This window comes from Macaca thibetana, chromosome 9, assembly GCF_024542745.1.
Source record: "Macaca thibetana thibetana isolate TM-01 chromosome 9, ASM2454274v1, whole genome shotgun sequence".
Taxonomy (NCBI): Eukaryota; Metazoa; Chordata; class Mammalia; order Primates; family Cercopithecidae; genus Macaca; species Macaca thibetana.
In genome coordinates, this window is record NC_065586.1 from 83,680,484 (window position 1) to 83,702,340 (window position 21,857).

The 21,857-nt window shown below is 36.9% G+C and overlaps 1 protein-coding gene across 4 annotated transcripts in view; it reads right to left on the reverse strand.

The window, feature by feature from the left end:
* Nucleotides 1-137: 137 nt before the first annotated feature.
* Nucleotides 138-21,857, reverse strand: part of ATAD1 (ATPase family AAA domain containing 1) — a 68,622-nt gene continuing 46,902 nt past the window's right edge. For 3 of the 4 annotated variants that reach the window (XM_050805589.1, XM_050805588.1, XM_050805587.1), the window contains 3 exons: nucleotides 19,926-19,976; nucleotides 9,093-9,226; nucleotides 138-7,104 (listed from right to left, as the gene is read on the reverse strand). In XM_050805589.1, the coding sequence (XP_050661546.1) occupies nucleotides 6,984-7,104; nucleotides 9,093-9,226; nucleotides 19,926-19,976 (306 nt within the window). In that variant the 3' untranslated portion in view covers nucleotides 138-6,983. Of the gene's footprint in view, nucleotides 7,105-7,552; nucleotides 7,743-9,092; nucleotides 9,227-19,925; nucleotides 19,977-21,857 lie in introns of all 4 variants that reach the window. The other variant, XR_007729033.1, reaches the window with a different exon arrangement.

The following is a 21,857-nucleotide window of genomic DNA, read 5'->3' on the forward strand; positions in this document are numbered from 1 at the left end:
CTGAGTTTTTTCTGCCTGTAACATTGGGTGTGGGTTGATCACACAACTTAAGGGCTTTGTGACTTTGTATAACTGGAGTGAGACAGCAGCAACTCTCTTGAACATCATAATTGAGACTATTTACCCTTACTCATGTCTTTTCTTTTTTTTTTTTTTTTTAAACTGAGTCTTGCTCTGTCTCCCAGGCTGGAGGGCAGTGGCACAATCTCGGCTCACTGCAACCTCCACCTCCTGGATTCAAGCAATTCACCTGCCTCAGCCTCCTGAGTAGCTGGGATTACAGGTGCACACCACCACGCCCGGCTAATTTTTGTATTTTTAGTAGAGACAGGGTTTCACCATGTTGGCCAGGCTGTTCTTGAACTTCTGACCTTGTGATCCACCTGCCTCAGCCTCCCAAAGTGCTGGGATTACAGGCCCACCACACCCTTTTTTTTTGAGACAATCTCACTCTGTCACCCAGGCTGGAGTGCAGTGGCGCAATCTTGGCTCACTGCAACCTCTGCCTCCTGGGTTTAAGCAAGAGTAGCTGGGATTCATTACTGGGTATATGCCCAAAGGAATATAAATCATTCTGCTATAATGACACATGTACACATGTTTATTGCAGCACTATTTACAATAGCAAAGACATGGAACCGACCCAAATGCCCATCAATGACAGACTGGATAAAGAAAATGTGGCACATTTGCACCATGGAATACTATGCAGCCATAAAAGGGAATGACATCATGTCCTTTGCAGGGACATGGATGAAGCTGGAAGCCATCATCCTCAGCAAACTAACACAGTAACAGAAAACTAAATACTGCATGTTCTCACCCATAAGTGGCAGCTGAACAATGAGAACACATGGACACACAGAGGGGAACATCACACACTGGGGTCTGTTGCGGGGTGGTGAGGGGAGGGAACTTAGAGGACGGGTCAATAGGTACAATAAACCACGATGGCACACATATACCTATGAAACAAACCTGCATGTTCTGCACATGTATCCGTTTTTTTTTTTCGAAGAATTTTTTTTTTTTTAAAGAGTACCTGGGATTACAGGTGTGTGCCACGACACCCTGCTAATTTTTGTGTATATATATATATATAGTTAGACATGGGGTTTCACCATGTGGCCCACGCTGGTCTTGAACTCCTGAGCTCAAGCAATCTGCCTGCCTCAGCCTCCCAAAGTGCTGGGATTACAAGTGTGAGCCACCACGCCCGGCCTATTCTTGTCATCTTCTAAATTGTGCTCTAGATGTGTAAGACACATGGTCTCAGCCAAGCACTTAATGACATTTTCGGTAGCTGCTGGGTTGCTCAGCCACCTCCTCAGCCCAGAACTTCATCGCAGTTTTTTGTTTTGAGATGAAGCTACTTTGTTTCCTTTTCCTCAAAGGAACAGATCTTATTAAGTGCCCCTAAGGAGTTTCACCAGTAGGGCTGGAAGCAGTTGGGTTTTTCTCTCAGCAACCCCCGTACCTCTACTAATGCAGAAAAGGTTACCTGTTCCCACCAAAACTTCCAGCAGCCTTCAGGCCTGCAACTTTTTTCCATGAACCCCTCCTTCCCTTCTATCCTGAAGGTGTCATGCATTTTTTGCTGCTAATCCTCACCCCAAATAAAACTGGTGTATATAGCCAATTCAAAGCTGCCATTTGTAGCCCCCTTTTTTCTCCCCACGTTACTTGGTGGCTCCTAGCGCCAATTAGTAGGGTAAAGTGGGCAGGAAATGTCTATGTAAACACATGAAGATGTCAGTGTTGCTGAGGGAGTATGCCAAACTGTTTCAGGATCTTTTTCGGAAAAGATCCTGAAAGGCATATGATATCATTTAGTCAGATGATGGCAAACTCTTATTAAATTTATCAACACTTTTATCAGGTCACAATATTTTTCCCTATCATCTTCCCTACAAGAAGAAACAAATCTCGATTACTTGGGAACAGCAATTCATTTTCTCCTTATCCTCCTTTTTTTCCAGTATGTGACTTTCAGGTCTACCACTGATCTTCAACATAACTCTCCTTATAGGCAGGAAACCAGCAAACTGAATAGGCACCAGGTCAGTCAATTGTTCTCATGTCTAAAGATTTGATGGAATGAGAGGAAGCCAGAATACACCACCCCAGAATATATTTCTTTGGCAAATTTTGAGTTGATTTTCTGAGAACTGCAGGCAGGAACAGCTCTGAAAAGCTGTCCATTTCTAAAGGAAATTTACATCTACCTTACTAAGGTAAACAGAGGATGCAAGCAGAGGTTTCTCTCTGAAGCCCCTTTATCTGCCTAAAGACAGATAAAGCTCTGACACCTCCCTAAAACAGAGACTACCACAGGCAGTCACCTATTCTTCTGATAGCTGTTGCCTAAGAGATTTCATTTGTACAAAACAGCCTTTGCTTACCACGCAAAGTTGCTCACCATCCATCTAGGCAGAGTTGGGCAGGCCAAGTAGCATTCATCATCAAGTGGAAGTGGAGCTTATGGGATCCGAAGAAGCAGTCCCTGAAGGCCCGTCCACACAAACTACATATGTAAGTTGCTCATACTTCCAGCATGTCCACTTGTTATAATATTACGTTTCATTTAGTATATACCCAACACCCAACATATTTCAATCTTACGGCATCAAGTAACCGCCTGGTCATTTGTCAGATTTTGTCTGTCTTCCCCACAATTTTCTTTGAATAAGTTACCTCTCCTTTCGCAGTTAGATCAATCAGTAAACCCAGCTGCTTTGCCTCAAACCATTTAAGCCAAAGTAGTTCCTGGAGAGTCGTCAAAGCTCCAAGACTGCCAGGGGTGATTTTTGACCTGGCTTTGCACACTCATGTCCAGGCATTTAAATTCTGAATGGGCATTTTAAGCAGCTGGAGTTCATTTAATCCATGAGGAATAAAAGCAAGATTATTGAGCAATTTCTGCTTAGAAAAATATTTGGGAGCTAAGTTTCTATCCCGAGTCTGGTTCTTTAGCTTCCGCTTGATCTTATATCCGTCAAATAAATTCTTTATTGCTTAGGTTAGCTAGAGTTGGTTGCTACAAACAGAATCCTAACTGATATTCTTTATAAGTCTATGACTATGGCCTAACAGATGACCCTCATCTCCCTTAGACATGATTGCAAGTGATTTTGCTTTACTGGATATAGCCAATCCCCTCAGTTATCTTGGCCATTCTTAGAATTCCTGGAAGCTATGTATTTTCAGAACAGTGGGATATACACCACTGTGTTCTAGTTTCAGTTCCAAATCTGCATGTCAGTAACTATTTCAATGTCTGGGTTTAGTTTATTTTTATTATTACTTTTTATTTTTTTGTAGAGACGGTCTCACTATGTCACCCAGTCTGGAGGCAATGGTGCAATCTCGGCTCACTGCAATTTTCACCTCCTAGGCTCAAGTGATCCTTCCCAGCAGCTGAGACTACAGGTGCACTTGGCTTTAGTTTTACAACTGAGTTGTCATGGTTAACAAACGTGTGTCCTCGATGCATTCCACACCCAATACTCTCACTGTAACCTATTTAAAAAGCACAAAAGCTAGTATCTGAAAGTATTCTCATGCAGGTTTATGACTGTAAATATTAGACAATTACAAAAATATAATCCCACTTCAGTGTTTTAGTAATGAGACCCTTATAGGCCATTAATAAATAGTATACACTTTACACCAATGTAACTGGGATGTTTTCTGTGTCTACTCACATTGCTAAGTGGTTTTAGGTTTGATTTATCTGCACACAGCATCTGTGTCATACATGACAATCATATTTTAGTTAATTAGGTTAGAAGCCCATATTTAAATAAGGTTCAAGTTCTCCTCAATATGATTTTCATTAACATCATGATTTAGGCAGAATGTTTTCCTATACATGTAAATAAAGAGAGCTTTAGCTTTAAAAAAAAAAAAAGACTAGAGAACTCTATCTTTGATAACTAAATCTATAACAAATTTAATAATGAAGGCTCTGTAAAGATTTCTGTCAGTTCTAGATAGAATTATTCTATGACTTAATTTGAAGCACCCAGTTGGTGCTGGAGTTTCAGCCGTGCACTAGATATATTTAGCATATCAGAATTCTGTTCAATATTCTGATGTTAAGAGAAGCTAAAAAGAAACATAAAATATACATCATCCAATTTATTTTCTTTATCCAGAAGAAATCTGTTAACATTTTCCCACAATAACAATTCAAGTAAAAAATTCCTACCGAGATGATGTTGCCGCCATTTTTACACAAGCACACTCAAGGCTTGAAACATCCTCATCTAGCATTAAACCTGTAAGTTACAGCTACTAAATACTGTTAGGCTATTATAATGCATACAGAATAGATTACCCCAACCCAGCTCTTAATATCATGAGTGCTGGGTTTACCTGCACGTGGGGCGTTGGCTGAGATCGAAAGGAGAGACATAGTAAAGGAGATACTAAATTGATTCAACTACTTCATTTCTAAACTCTACATAAAAGGCCTGGGAATAGCTTGAGACACACCAGACTTATCAAAAGTCTTCCGGCAATGATGCTTTTAGAGAAACATGGCGTAAGTGATCCTTTCAGTCTCAATCCCTAGAGTACAGGCCTAGGGATTATGGAACTGGTTTAAGTATGGAGAATGCTTAAAGATTGAGCCTGGTCAACAGGATATGTACATCAGTGTGTGAAACTGACAATATTAATATGACAGCTAACATTTGAGCAGAAATTCTGTGCCAGGCACTATGCTGAGGGCATTACATGCATTATTTTATTATCCAACCCTTTAAGATGAGTGCCACTGTTGCCCCATTTTACAGATGAGAAACGGGGTCTCACAGACACACAGTTAGTTAATGGGGAGCCTGAGTTTATACTCAGGAAGCCTGATTCTAGATCCAGTACTCTTAAGTATTATCCGAAACGAATTATCTTAGAATCTAGAATTCAACTACATATGTGAAATGCATGTCTAAAACAGAAGGATAGATGTTACATAACACTAAAAGTTATTTAAAAATCAGGAAAATAGTTTCCTGAATTACTTTATGGTCTTAACATGCCTAGATGAGTCATAGTTGCTGGGATTAGTATACTTCTCTAACTTCATTTGATGATTAAAACCACAAAGAAATTGAATAACCACTCCTACCGGATATTGTGAATTTAAGAGAAGACAAAAAGAAAGGACACGTGGAGGTATACATTACTCCTTATTTTCGATTAATATGTCACCAGATTAAAATTAAATTACTGAAATTCACATTAAAACAGAAATGACTACACACTAGGATAGATGCTATTGTAGTGTGAAAACTCCATAGCAAGATAAAGTCTAAACACAAGTTTTATAAACCAAAAAAGTCCCAGAAAATTTAAAATTACTGAAAAAGACCAAAGATTAAGTGGAGAACAACCAATAAAGAGGGACCCCTTTATTACACATTTATAAAATAATAGTATAATATAGTTATTAAAAATGGGACACTTTTTTCCATTTTTGGTATCTTGTATTCAATTTTTCCATCCTCTTCACAATCTTCCATAACTTGCTTTTTGTTATCCAGTGTTCACCTGAAACTTCTACCCCACCATTCAAAGTACAACCGAAGAATAAATGATCTAATAGATTGTTGTGAGACATTATCAGATAAATTAATCCAGTAACACAAGAAAAGAGATTGAGAGTTTTAAAATAAATACAGTAAAAGCAAAAACATATGAAGCATAATTTAATCTGATGATTCAGAGCACCTCAAGATTGTGTTGTAACGTTTTCCTCATGCTGCGTGTTTAGGTGCCTGTAACAGAATTCTGGTTAGTAAAATATTGAAAAAAATTTCACATATAATTCACATTAAATGACTACAGATAGATACAATATGGGCATTTTGATGTGTCCATTTGTACCTGACCAGGGCACAATTTATAATATACTAAGAAAACTAAAATTAATTACAAAATGAGTATTTTTAGCACACTTAGTAACAGCTACTTGTTTTAAACTATTATTTCATTTTTGGTGACCAAATTGTATTTGACCATAATTAAAGAACACATAACCTTAAAATAATATTTAAGAAACATAGTTACAACAGACATATGTTACATTAAATGAAGAAAGGAAAGAAATGTACATGTATTAAAGGGCACTGAGGTTTTTCAAACCTTTTCTTTTGAAAAGTCTTTTAATCCACTTCCATGTACATCAATTTAAACTTACTTAAAAAGTTTATACTCGGTATACTTACAGAAAGAGGTGAAATCAGTGTTGAGCACATGACTGCCTAACAACCATTCAATGCTGATCACGAACTAGTATTTTTATTTGATTATCCTGACAAACATAATAATTGAGCCCATGTATATACGCAAGATGTGGAGGATCCAACTAATCAACTGCAGAAAGAAAAACACTCAACTTAAAAAAGGTTGAAACAAATGACAAATGGAAATGGCTGAATCACTGTACCTTTTTGACACAACCTTAAATCTTAGTTTTACTATATATTATTTGGTACTCCTGGATTCAGTAGTTGGGGTAAAAAAGGTTTCTGTATTCAAACGTATCTACAGAATGTCAATATAAAATGTGTTGATATATACATTTAATATACACACACACGCGCACACACACAAATGCATACTCACATGTCTAGGAACCAGCACCTAACCACATCCCCATTTCTCACTAATGACCCAATGAATCATTTATGACTGTAAGACCAGCTTAGATTCTATAAGGCTGTACAATATATGGCTGAAGGGGTCAAACACAAGCACCCACATTCAGGCTGGATTCAACTGTTCCTCCTCATGATTTTTGACAAACAGTAATACCACTTATGTAACAACTATATCTCAATAACTTAGAATTCAGAGTATAAAACCATAAACATTGAGCTCCCTCATTGTTTCAAGAGCACTCTTTCCATTCTATTTCCACTGACTGATAAGAGGACACACCAAACTAGATCACTGAACTGTACAAATGATCTTTACTCTTAATCTAAACAAACATGTGTTAAAACATTCTGAAATGCTGCATCCTTTGATTTCTTCATCTTTTCAATTGCCCGATGCAGGTCCTGCTGTTGAACAGGCCGAATTTCATCTTCATCATGGCTAAAATGCAAATAAAACCATCAAATACTCAAATAATTTTAGAATACACCTCCCTAAAATATTTTACCAAGATTTAAAAGAGATGCATGTGGTAAAAAAAAAAAAATTTGTTTTCAACTGTAGAAAAGAGTATAAAAATGAAATCTCTTTACCATTCAAGACCCCCAAAGACAACCATAATGAACAGTTTCATGTAAATGCTTCCAGGAATTATCTACACATAGAGAAATCATAAGGAATTTTTTAAAAGCACTGACTGCTAAGAAGTAGGAAGTTAAAATAGCTACAATCAAAGACTTCACATCTAGAATATAAGTACACAATATTACCATAAGGTAAAAAATGTTATATAGTTTATTGAAATGGGAATGTAATTCCAATTAAAAAAATCATGTAATTCCCATGAAAACTATAATTTAAAAACTATCATTGCTAGGTATATACTTACATGCATGTTTTGCTTTTTACAAATTGAGAGTAAAATTCTTCACTATCAACAAAAACCAACTAATCCAAATCCTCCCTACTTCAATGAGAAACAAAATCCAGAATATTATGGCTCCTTTGTAATTTACAGATATTCAGGGGAAAACATTCAGGAAAGTTATGATAACCCAAGTCCATCCAGATTTTTCATACTGAAATATAAAATTATAAAATATGAAATTCAGTAGGAAATATAAAATTAGCCAGACTTCTCATACTGAAATATAGTTTTCAGGGCTTTGAGGCAGCAAAAAAATAGATCTTTCATTATTAGTGTAATCTGCCTAAGCAAAATTTACTAACTGGTTGGTTATTTCTCCTCTTAATCTTATATATAAGAATAAAAACCTGGCCAGGAGTGGTGGCTCACACCTGTAATCCTAGCACTTTGGGAGGCTGAGGTGGGTGGATCACCTAAGGTCAGGAGTTCGAGACCAGCCTGGCCAACATGGCGAAATCCCGTCTCTACAAAAACCACAAAAAGTAGCTGGGCATGGTGATGGGTGCCTATAATCCCAGCTACTTGGGAGACTGAGACAGGAGAATTGCTTGAACCCGGGGGCAGAGGTTGCAGTGAGCTGAGATTGCGCCACTTCACTCCAGCCTGGGCAAAAGAGCGAAACTCCGTCTCAAAAAAAGAGAAGAGAATAAAAACCTTTGGACGGTAGATTCTGAGGGTACACTAACGATGATGGGTCCAGAGCCACTGCATACACAGCTACCAGTTGACAGAGTAGCTTTCATGTAGACCTTTCTATATCAAAGCCCGCAAAACATTTTTTTGCTGAAGTTTGCTATGGCAACACACTGCAACTATATATATGAATACCACAGGCAAGTGAAAACACTAGGAAGGTGAGGAAGGGAGACCAAGAAACAAAGGGACAAGAGTTGGAGAATTCCTTTAATACAACCCCAAAAAGTACACTGGGGTTGACCAAGAATCACAGAAATTGTTAGAAGGTTGATATTCTGAAAAGAAATGCAGTATAATAGGCAAGTAGCCTTTTAGGAAACTTCCTTAAAGGACATGCTTCACTAGGGCTGAATTATCCCAGTTCACTAGTATCTTTGCTGAAATAAGGCTGGTAAAAAATTGGATTCTCAACTTCATTATACTTTGGAACTGGTTCCAAGTAAAATTTGCTGCAGTGATAAATGGTTTCTTTGTTTTAGTAAATACATATTCATTAACAAATTGAGGTCTAGTCTTCAATACCTCCAACTCCCCTCACATTTACATGTGAAATTTCCATGGATCATCAGAAGGAATTCAACATTTTTTCTCCTTCATTCTAGACCCTTCCCACAATTCTGCCCTCCTTCATTTTCAGAATTCTGCTTTGGAAAAATGGTAATAAACAAAGTTGCAGGGGGTGATAATCCAAATTTACCTTTTATTTCGTAAGTGGTGTTTCTAATATAAAGCAAAATAAAAGAAACTAACCTAAAAGCTCTAAAAGGTTTTAACAAGTATTAAAAATCAAGTCAAAATAATATACCTTTCTTCTGATGTAGAATTAACATATTCTCTAACACAGAGGAGGGCAGCATCTCGACACATCTCTTTTAGGTCACTTCCTGAAAAGCCATCAGTTTCCTGGGCAACTTCTAGCAGGTCTACATGCCTATCCACCTTAAACAAATAAAAAAAAGTGCTTAAAAAACAAAAATAAATATATTGCGAATACTACCAAATACCCATCTTAAAGAAAGTTAAGCATATTATAACAGCATGGGAGGAGAAACAATAGTTTCTAGAAGCTTTTTTTAACCACAAAAGCTTAGAAATTTGAAATATAATTTTCATTATTTGTCCTTATGATTAAGACAAATAATTATTACTAGATACACTGTAGAGTGATGGGGAAGAACAGATATTGGACTTGCTTTGATATCTCTCAAGAAGGTACCAAGGTGACATTTTTCTGTAATATATTCAACATACAGTACTTGGCAAATGTAATTAACTCCAGAGTCCATTACAGAAAAACACACAAAAAAACTCTTAACATTCCTTTTAATTGTAATGCTTGGTATTCTATTATCTCAACATGAATTTAGCACCTAAACTTCTGCTCCTCAAGCTAAGCTTATAGTCAAGCCAATTAAGTGACTGTCCTAGCCACGTAATAGACTTGAGATAGTCTAATCATACTAAACTTATGTACAGATTAAGAAGAGAATATAAGCAAGAAAAAAACCTATGACTACCATCTAGTAAATGATTCTTATGTCTCATTCACTGGGGTAAGCACTTTGTATGTATTATTCTCATTTAATCTTCTCAGAAACTATCAATTTCATTTTCAGATAAGAATCATGAGACCTGGACAGGTAAACATAGTCAGAGCCAGGATTTGAACACAATATAGTGAGGTCCAGCTGTATTTTTCCCCCATTTAGCTCATCACTTGTTACAGCAACATTTATTTTCCCCCACTGATGTGAAATGCCACCTTATAGTTACTAAATTCCCATTTGTATTTGTATTATATTTACTAAATTCCCTTTGTATTTGTGGAAGACACAGTGTTTTAGGAAGAACAGCAACTCTACACAAGGACAAGAGAGTTGAAGGTGAGACAACATTGCCAGCTCTGCAACTGTGACCTCACATAACAGTGCTCTCATTCCTAAATGTAAGGGTTACATGAAGATAAATCATATTTTTTGATAAAAAGAAAACTGAACCCAGAGGGCAAGAGTGCAAGCAGCAATGGTAAGCAAAGCAAATGGTAAATACATGGATAAATCTAAATAAACTTTAGCTATATAAATAGTAGTAATAATTATTATAGTAGTCATAATCATTTGGAGTACAAAAACAAAGTGGAGCTAAAATGCTATATAATAAGAATATGTAAAACGGAGGAGACATCTACATTAAGGTATTCTAAAGTGTTACAATTAAAGCATTAAAAAGAGGATACGGATATTATTAACTTAGACTTTATTTATGTATGTCAAAATACATAGGTACCACTAAAGGACAGAAAGGGTAACACTAAAGGAAAGAAAGAGAATGTGTAATTTCCAAACCAACAGAGGAAGGGAGAAAAACAGAATAAAGAATACAAGAACAGTATTAACAAACTCAGGACTAGAGGGGGACAAATAAGCAAAGAAAAAGCATAAGTATTAAAATAATGATGAATGAATCCAAATTTATGAGTAATCACCATAAATGCAAATAGACTAAACTTGGCTGGTAAAAGATTTTATACAGAAGAACCCAAAATGTAGCTGTTTGAAGTTTATAAAAGACATACTGATGCTGAAAGGGAAAAAACAGGCTTTGTGTTACATTTGAAATAAAAACAAAGAAAAGCAGGAAGTAGAAGGCTGAAAGATATCAGCTTTTAATAAAAAGAAAGCTAATGTAGTTCTAGTTACATCAGATTTTTACTCAAAATGAATAACTGAGAAGCCATTATATAATGATTAAAAAATTTCACCAGAAAAATATAACAATTCTGCACTTGTAGACATACATGTAACATGGCCTCAAAACATACAGCAAAAATTTATTTAATTACATATAAAAATGGGCAAATTCACAATACTGGAAGATTTTTAACTTATGTCTCATGTACTGCCACATCAGTGAGTTCTTAGGACTGGTGACAGCACCTGTGATCTAATGTACATACATGTATATAATTTAGATCTTAGTCCTTTGATGGTTATAGGGTTGCAAATATTTTGGTTGCGGCTTGTTTTTTCACTTTGTTCATGTTATCCTGTGATACAGAAGCTTTAAGTCTGATTACAGTCAGACTTCTCTTTCCTTTGTAGTTTTTAATTTTTTGTGAATTGAGAAACTCTTCTCATGTGTCCTTAAGAGACAAGACACATACAAGGATCTAATTTTTCTACTGTTGGTAAAAAGAATAAAAATAACATATACCTATACACATGTATTAGGTATCTGTTCACATATATTCATGGGATTGATACACTCTATCAACTCCTGGACAGCAGTTTACCAATGATGGTGATAATGGGAGATGGTCAGTGGTTGCTTAAGGTTATACTTAATTAAAAAAAAATATATAAAGCAAATGTGGAAATACATTAAAATTGCCTGTTAAATATGAGTGGAAGATAATAGGGCTATTTGTTTATATGTTTGAAATATTTCATACATTTAACAAACTACTTTACAGAGCTTTCCAAACTATACTATGAGATGTTAAAAATTAAACATCCAACACTTCCTCCTGTCTTTTGACCAGTCCGTTGTTGGGCCACCCTATGTTCTAACCACTTGTGCCTGACAAGATGATACAGTTAGAAAGATGAACCAACCAAGTATAAGAAAACAAAGAAAAGAAGATTCCCGTCACTGGGGAAGCAAGATTTAATTAAGAGGTACCATACCCTAATGGTTACGAGTAGGCTCCATCACTTCTTTGTGTAATCCTGGGCAAGTTACTACATAACTTCTCTGGGTTTCAGTTTCCTCAGCTGTAAAAATAGGACTAATATGTACTCCTTAGAGAAATGAGGATTAAATAAAACAATGTATAGCTCACCAAAATGCTTGGCACATGGCAAGCACTCTAAAAGTAGCTCATTTTGTTGTAAAATAACTTTTAGATAAACCATGAAATAATGAGAACCTTTTCATTAGGCAACTCTGAAAGCAATTCCCAAGTTAAAAAGATTTTGAATATAGGCAGCAACAGCAGAATAAGTTAACAGACTGCGAAAATAGCTTGAAAGAATGATACTTACTTATGTGCAGTTGTTTATTATTATATCCACCATTAATAGTATATTTGTAAATAACATCTCTGTATTCTAAGCATTTTACACTTATAATTTTATTTCAAGACCAGCTGGGGCAAATGCTTATGAGGCCCTGATATGGTCTGGCTCTGTGTCCCCATCCAAGTCTCATGTTGAATTTAATTCCCAATGCTAGGGGAGGGACCTGTTGGGAAGTGACTGGATTATAGGGGCACATTTCCCCCTGTTCTCATGATAGTGAGTTCTCTCAAGATCTTATGGTTTAAAAGTGTGTGGCACTTCCCCCTTCAATCTCTCCCTCTCCTGCTCTGCCATGGTAAGACGTGCTTGCTTCCCTTTCGCCTTCCACCATAATTGTAAGTTTCCTGAGGCCTCCCAGCCATACTTCCTGTACAGCCTATGGAACTGTGAGTCAATTAAACCTCTTTTCTTCATAAGTTATCCAGTCTCAGGTAGTTCTTTATAGTGGTTTGTGAACGGGCTAATACAGACCCCATATCAACAAAAAAAATTTTTGTTAACTAGCTGGGTGTCTAGTTACTCAGGAGGCTGAGGCAGGAGGATCACCTGAGCCAAGGAGTTCAAGGCTGCAGTGAGCTACGATTACACCACTGCATTCCAGTCTGGCTAGAATGACGAGGCTGGTCAGCTAGAATGTAGGAGACCCTCAGTTCTGTCTCAAAACAAACAAACAAACAAAAAACAACTATTGATGCTATATCATATAAAAGTAAATTCAGGTCAGTTTGTATAGGGAAAAAAGCTACCTCCTTAAACTCAGACAAAATACTTTCATAGGGTATACATTTTATCAGTGCTAATTCTTTTTATACTTAAAACCTTAAGCCAAAATCACTACACTATCTTTTTAAAATAAGTGAATCATGTTAAGGAGTACTTATCAAAAAAAGAATTGTAAAAGAGTAGAACACGGTATCATTTCAAAAGTTTCAATCTTTTATTCAGAGAAGAAGAATTCAAACTCTGGAAGTTCATGTGAATTAAAAAACAAACAACCCTCATTCAGCTCCACAATGTATAAGCATGACGGTGCTCAGTTTACCAAATAAATATATGTGCTACTGATTTGAGGCATCTTTAACAAAATTAAATGAATTTTCTTCAGATTTTATTGAAGTAGCAGTAATCCTTCAGCATACAAATACCAACCAGTGGGAAATGACAAGATGTTCTCATGTCAGCAGTTACCCAGGGAGCATTCATATTTTGCAACATAAAACTGATTAGAAACTATACTTTGTGGTTTTATGAATAAGAAACAGAATTACTAAAAATTCCCTGTATCTGCTGGGCAGGATGGCTCATGCTTGTAATCCTAGCACTTTGGGAGGCTGAGATGGGTGGATCTCTTGAGCTCAAGAGTTCTAGACTGGTCCGGGCAACATGGCGAAATCCTACTTCTAAAAAATACAAAAAATTAGCTGGGTGTGGTGGCATGCACCTATAGTCCCAGCTACTTAGGGGGCTGAGGTAGGAGGATCACTTGAGCCCAGGAAGGCTAGAGTGAGCTGAGATCGTGCCACCATACTCCAGCCTGGGTGACAAAGCAGAGACTGTTTAAAAAAAAAAAAAAAAAATTCCCTGTAGCTATGAAAAACATAATCCTAAAAGAAAAGACAGTACTATTTCAGAAAGCAGAATACTAAATACTAAACTTTAGAGACATGTATAATTTCTTCCTCTTATTTATTTATTTTTTTAGAGACAGGGTCTTGCTCTGTCACCCAGGCTAGAATGCAGTGGTGCATTCACTGCAGCCTTGAACTTCTAAGCTCAAGTGATCCTCCTGCCTCAGTCTCCCGAGTAGCTAGGCACACCCAGTTAAATTTTAAAATTTCTTTGTAGATGTGAGGTCTCATCATGTTGCCCAGACCTGTCTCAAACTCCTGGCCTCAAGTGATTCTCCCACCATGGCCTTCAGAAGTGCTAGGATTAGAGGCATGAGTCATCAAGCCCAGCACTGACATGAGTAACTTCTTAAGTTTAAATGTGAAACTAAATAACCTGTGTAATTTATGGCTATGTTACAAGAAAAAGGGCTTAAATTTCATCACTTATACTCATATTAATCAGCTATATGTAAAGCATCTGCATCATCTCCAGCTACACTAGACCACATTATATTTCAAAAATGTTATAAACTTCCAGTCATGCAATATGATCCTTCATCAAAATGGTTTAAATTAAATAACTGTACTGGTTAACTTGAAGTCTCCAAAACTGTCAGTAACTACCTTCTAATATCTGTTAAATTTCTAGCCACACCATAGTCATCCTAATTCAAAGGAACTTGTTAACTATCCCCTTTATTTTCTTCTCTAAACTTTTCACTGGTGTCTATCACTGCTAAAGGTTTACCAATTGTGTTTTATCTAAACAGTACTACAACTACACTTTTTATTTATTTTTTTTGAGACAGAGTCTTACTCTGTCACCCAGGCTGGAGTGTAGTGGCACGATCTCGGGTCACTGTAACCTCCGACTCTGGGGTTCAAGTGATTTTCCTGCCTCAGCCTCCCAAGTAGCTGGGGTTACAGGTGCCAGCCACCATGCCCAGCTAATTTGTTTGTATTTTTAGTAGAGACAGGGTTTCACCATGTTGGCCAGGCTGGTTTCAAACTGCTGACCTCAGGTGATCCGCCTCCCTTGGCCTCTCAAAGTGACAGGATTACACAATGTCTTTTTGAAAGCAGCTACCAAAAATTCAATTAAAAGACGGCCGGGCGTGGTGGCTCATGCCTATAATCCCAGTACTTTGGGAGGCTGAGGTGGGCGGATCATGAGGTCAGGAGTTTGAGACCAGCCTGACCAACATGGTGAAACCTCTTCTCTACTAAGAATATATGTATATACATAAAAATTAGCCGGGTGTGGTGGCGCGCACCTATAATCCCAGCCACTCAGGTGGCTGAGGCAGGAGAATTGCTTGAACCCAGGAGGCGGAGGTTGCTGATTTCTTTACTGATTTCTTGTCTAGGACCAAAGTTCCTTACCTAAAAAACATGAAGGATTTTAGGAATTTCCCTGAAAGTGTACATATTTCATGTACATATGTAGTTTTCTTAGAAAAGACTACTTTTATCTCATTCTTAAAGGGCCCTATGACACGCTTCCTCCAAAATGATTCATAACCACTGATCCCAATCTTTGTAATTTGCTAGGTTCTTTAAACTCTTGCATACACTATATGTTATTTTGATATGTTTTTAAGGAAACAGGCTGAGAATGGTGGTTCACGCCTATAATCCTAGCACGTTGGGAGGCCAGGGCAGGAGGAGAGCTTGAGGACAGGAGTTCAAGACCTGCCTGGGTAACATAGTGAGACCCTTTCTCTACAAAAAAATTTTTAAAGAACAAAAAACAACTAGCTGTGTATGGTGAAGCATGCGTGTAGTCCTAGCTACTTGGGAGACCGAGGTGGGAAGATCACTTGAGCCCAGGAGGTCAAGGTTGCAGTGCACTATGATCACATCACAGCACTTTAGCCTGGGTAATACAGTGAGACCCTAAAAAAACAACACATCAGCCTGGGTAAACAGAGTGAGAACAAAGTGAGACCCTATCTCTTTCTGTTTTTTTTTTTTTTTTTGTAAGTTCCATTGAACTCTGCTTGATAAGATAGCTTATCTCTTTAAAAAATAAATAAATAAATCATTAGAACACTACTGAAAGACACAAAAGTAAACACCCAGAAAGACATATATGCCATTGGGCAGAAAAATTCAACATCAAAAAGATACTCTTAAATGAGATTCCACCAAAAATATTAATGTTTGTTTTTTTCCTACATAAGACAAATTGATTCTAAAATTTATGCAGAGAAAAAGAATTAAAATAACCTTGGGGCTCGGGGACAACAAGGGATATACAGTTCTACCAGATATTAAAACTTACAAAGCCTCAATAATTAAAACAGTATGATGCTAGGGCATAAACATACAAAAGACCAAGACCTGAATTTAAAGTCCAGAAACAGTCAATACATATGAGAATTTGGTAAAAGTGGCATCTCTAGTGGCTATAAAAAAAAAAAAAATGGGCTGAGCACAGTGGCTCACGCCTGGAATCCCAGTGCTATGGGAGGCTGATGCACGTGGATCACTTAAGCTCAGTACTTCAAGACCAGCCTGGCCAATATGATGAAACCCTGTCTCTATGAAAAAATACAAAAAATTGGCCAGGCGTGGTGGCACGTGCCTGTAATCCCAGCTACTTGGGAAGCTGAGGCACAAGAATCACTTGAACCTGGAAGGCAGAGGTTGCAGTGAGCAGAGATCACGCCACCATACTCCAGCCTGGGTGACAAAGCAAGACTCTGTCACAAAAAAATAAAAAAAAGAAAAAAGGGTGTTGGACAAGTAGGTATCCATCCAGAAAAACAAAACCAAAGTTGGATTCATACTGCATATCATGTACCTAAATTCCAAATATATTAAAGATTTAAATGTAAAACATACAAGCCACCGAGATATTATGTTTCTCCTGATGGAAGAATATAATTCTGCCTATGAAGCTGTGCTGTCCTGTCCTGTGTCTCCTCCCCACCAACCTGAACTTCATCTGGTCTCTTGATCCAACTACCAATTTTAGAGGAACAACTACTCCTCTGCAATCGGCAAAACCCAGACTGTGGACAACTCAGGACAAACACAACCTAGTTTCTCTAGTAAATAATTTTAAAAGCGTGGGTGCGGGGGAGGAAGCAAGATGAGGGAAGAACCTATAACCCATAAATTAAGAGAGACATAAAAACTATCAAAGAATTGCAAATTAGGAAATTCATATGATCTTGAGTCAAACAAATACATGGTTAAAAAAAGGTATTTAAAAAGAGATAATCAGAGACTTGTACATAGACTAGGATAATGAAAATAATGACTTACTGTCAATTGTTTGATAGGTATAACATGGCAATTAGGCTAGGGTAAAAAAAAAGAATCCTTTTCTTTTAGAGATACAACTAAAACATTTACAGGTGAGATATAATGGGAAAAAATAGGAAGTGTGGAAGTAGGGCATGGCTAGAGAAGAATTAGCCATGGGGTTTATGGTAATTCAAGGAAGGAGGGAAGCCATACAAATACAAGTATTTTGATAAAAGTAGCATCTCTACTAAGGCTCATTCACTATCAGAATCTATTTGATTTATTAGTTTATATAGTGAGTTCTAACAGTGAGTTTAGATGTTAAGTTTGGGATAAAAAGGAATACCATGTTACTCAATTATATGCAGTTATCAAGTTTTGGGAAAACAGGTAGCAAGAGTTTGGAAAGTGTGGAAAATTCTTTTATAAACTTGGGAGTGGGAAAGGCCTTTCAAAATCAAGAAGCCATAAAGTTGGGGGCGGGTGGGGGAGAGAAAACTCCAATAAAATTGAAAGACAACTTGGAAAAAAATATTTTCAAATCACACAAAGGGCAAATCTCCATAATACACAGAGTTCCTATAGGTTTATTATGAAAAGGAGCACTGCAATAGAAAAATGGGCAAAATATATGAATATACAGTTCGCAGAAAAAAAATTCAAATGATTCTTAAACATACACTATTCATTCCATCCCTAAAGAATGCAAATTAAAACTTTAATGAGATAACCACCTTTGACCAGGTGTGGTGGCTCATGCCTATAATTCCAGCCTTGGGAGGCCAAGGAGGGAGGACTGCTTGAGCCCAGGAGTTCAACACCGGCCTGGGTAACAAAGCAAGATCCTGTCTCAACAAAATAAATAAATAAATAAATAAATAAATAAATAAATAAATAAAAAGAATTAGCCAGGCTTGGTGGTACATGCCTGTGATCTGCTTGGGAGAGTGAGGCGGGAGGATTACTTGGGCCCAGGAGTTTAAGGGTGCAGTGAGCCCTGATCACACCACTGCACTCCAGGCTAGGCAACAGAGAGAGACCCTATCTCAAAAAAGAAAAAAAAACACAAAAACAAAAAAACAGAGAGATAACCATTTTCTACCTATCAAGTTGGCATGAAGTTCCATAATATTCTGTTGGCAAAACTACAGGAAAAGAGGCACTCTTTATTACAGGAATATGAGTAAACCAGAACAATTTGGCAATAGCTACCAAAATTATAAACACTCTAACCTTTGATCTAGCAATTCTGCTCCTGGATAATTTACTTTACTAATATTCCTGCACAAGTATGAAATCACATGCACACAAGGCTATTAAATGTAGAATTTTTATAATAGTGAAAGACCAGAATCAATCCAAATGTCCTTCAATGTGGCATTAACTAAATTCCAGAATGTCCATACAATGGAATCCTATGTAGTGCAAAAACAAAGAGAGACAACAGAATAAGGATACTAGATGCTAATATGGAAAGATCTCAAATATAAGTAAAAAAAGTAACGCACAGAACCGTGTGCATGTGTTATTGATAGTTTATGTAAAAAATAAGTAAATAAAAGGAGAGAGAAATAACATATGAAGCCAGGAGTTCGAGACCAGCCTGGCCAACATGGTGAAACCACGGTAAAAATACATGGTAAAATACAAAAAAAACATGGTAAAAATACAAAAATTAGCCAGGTGTGGTGACACATGCCTGCAATCCCAGCTACTCGGGAGGCTGAGACACGAGAATTGCATGAACCTGGGAGGCAGAGGTTGCAGTGAGTGGAGACTGCGCCACTGCAATCCAGCCTGGGCTATAGAGTGACACTCCGCCTCAAAAAAAAAAAAAAAAAAAAAAAAAGAAAAAAAAGAAATATATACAGGAAAAAAGGGAAGAAGATTTTCTCTGTATATTATTAAATATAAATACTTTAATTTTTGAACCATGAGACCAAAAAAACATTAAACACAAAAGCTATTGAAGATTTTGATTATCACTTCTTAAATTTAAATTTCAACTTCAAAAAATACTGCAATTTTCATCACCACAGGAAAGGTTAAAAAATGCAATTAAGTAAAAAACAACAAAAAAATTATGTTTTCACAAATGTATCTCACATAAAATCAGAGACTAGTCTGAAAATTATCAGAGCATTTTAATGCACATATACAAAAGCACATGGCTCTAAAAACATAAGAAAAGTATCTTTAACTCACATATACCATAGTTACTGAGTTACATAAGCAACCAAAAGGATTCAGGTCAAGTTCAAAGGTGTATCAGTACCCCAGCCTTTTTGGCATCAGGGACCGATTTCATGGAAGACAATTTTTCCACAGACCTGGAGAAGTGGAGGAGCAGAGCATGGTTTGGGGATGATTCAAGTGCATTACATTTATTATTAGACTTTCATAAGAAGCGAGCAACCTAGATCCCTCACACGCACAGTTCACAATAGGGTTTGCAATCCTATGAGAATCCAGTGCCGCTGCTGATGTGACAGGAAGTGGAGCTCTAGCCCACAGCTCACCTCCTGCTGTGTGGCCCAGTTCCTAACAGGCCATGGACCAGTACCAGTCTGTGGCTGCAGGGGCTGGGGATCCCTGGAGTATATCATTCTCAGATTCCTTCCTCATTTTTCTCTAAAATAACTTTATGAACATCATATTTATAGGATGGGGAAAAAAATTTTATTTTCTACTTACATTTTCATTTTTCAAGATGAGTTTCAGGATTGCTTCTCTCTGTTTTAAAGCCTAAAAGCAGGATAATTTCTGGTTAGCATTTTTATTTTTTAAAGAAGATCAATTAGTGTTCCTAATATTTTGTCCCTTCTAAAGTCTCTCTCAATACTTACAGGAGATGACAGAAACTTTGAAGAGGTCAAAGCAACTAGATTCAAGACTCTAGAGTAATCATCTCTGGTTCTCCTACTGAACTGTCTCTTCTTACTCTCATCCCCAGTGCCTAGTACAACGTTTGGGAAATAACACACCTATAATCTTCAATGAGTAAATGAATATCTACGACTATAATGTCTTCCCTCTATACTTCAGCAATCTTCATTTTTTTCCCTTCATGTAGTAAACTCATGAAAACTCATTATAAAATTTATTATCAGTAATTTAAAGAGAGAGCAACAGTAACTTCTCAGTTCCTCCATTTCCTCCTCCTTCTTTGACCACTAATTTATATTAGTGAATTTTAATTTAGTGATGATACATTTGTTTACATGTCTGTATGCTTTCCCCCAGTGACAATTCCTATTTTTACACCATACAATAAATACAAACTACATTTAGCACCTTTTATAGAATCCCTCAGCTATATAGTCAATATAGATGCTTTTTAAAACTATCATGGCTGAACTTACCCCTAGTCCCACAAACATCACAAAACAGAGCTAGTTACAATGACTACCAAATCAAATTACCTGAAAAACAAACCAAACCCTGCTCTTTTTGTAATTCAAGTATGTCAAGTAGGAAGGTTAATTTGATATGTTATATGATCACCAATAAATACTTTTTGTTAAACATTTCACTTGGAGAAAAGTTTTAAGATTAACCATACACTTCACATCGTAAGTTACATAAGAAAAAAACTAACCTATAAAGTATATTCACTAACAATGGAATGAAATGGAGGTTACAAAGTTTCCATTTCTTGTTAACACTATACAAATTTATAATAAATTTGATACAACCTGTTACAACCCATTTTGATTACTCACAGGACATATTAAATTTACAACTTTAATACTGGCTACTTTCCATGCTACTGTATCCTATGTTCTATTCTACTGTACATCAAAAACCTTAGCTGGCCAGGCACAGTGGCTCATGTCAGTAATCCTAACACTTTGGGAGGCGAAGGTAGGAGGGTCCCTTGAGGCCAGGAGTTAAGACTAGCCTGGGCAACAGTGAGACCCCCATCTATAAAAAAATTCAAAAATTAGCCAAATGTGGTGGTGCATGCCTATAGTCCTAACTACTCAGGAGGCTCAGGTGGAAAGATTGTTTGAGCCCACGAGTCAAAGCTGCAGTGGGCTATAATTGTATGGCTGACAGAGCAAGATTCTGTCTTTAAAAAATAATAATAAAAATAAAAAACCTTAATTGTCCATTGTACTAACTATTGGGTTAGTGATAGAGATTCTATAAATGATCTTCAGAATCAATGAAGTAAACAAATTTAAAAAAAAATGTTCTGAAGTCTCGCTTACAAAATAAAATCTAAACTCTTGTGCAAAGCATATAAAGTTCACCTAAACCCAGAAGCAGTCTACCTTTCCAGCCTCCTCTCCATCTATATTCCTTGGTGCACTCACCAAACTACCCTTAGAACTCACCATTAAACAGTGCTTCCACAGCTTCTTGACTTTGTTCATTCTGGCAGGAAAGCCCTTCCTTGTCTCATTTGCCTATCAAATTCCTACCATCCTTCAAGGTCCAGCTGGATTCTGGAAATTCCATGGACTTCCCTGACAGAATATTAGTTTTCATCATCATCTCAGGCTCTCATAGTTCTTTAAACATACCTTCATAAAGCATATTTTACATTATTTATTTCTGTGTCTGCCTCTCCAAAACAGAGTTCTTCGAGGACCAGGCCCATGTCCCATTCACCAGACCTTA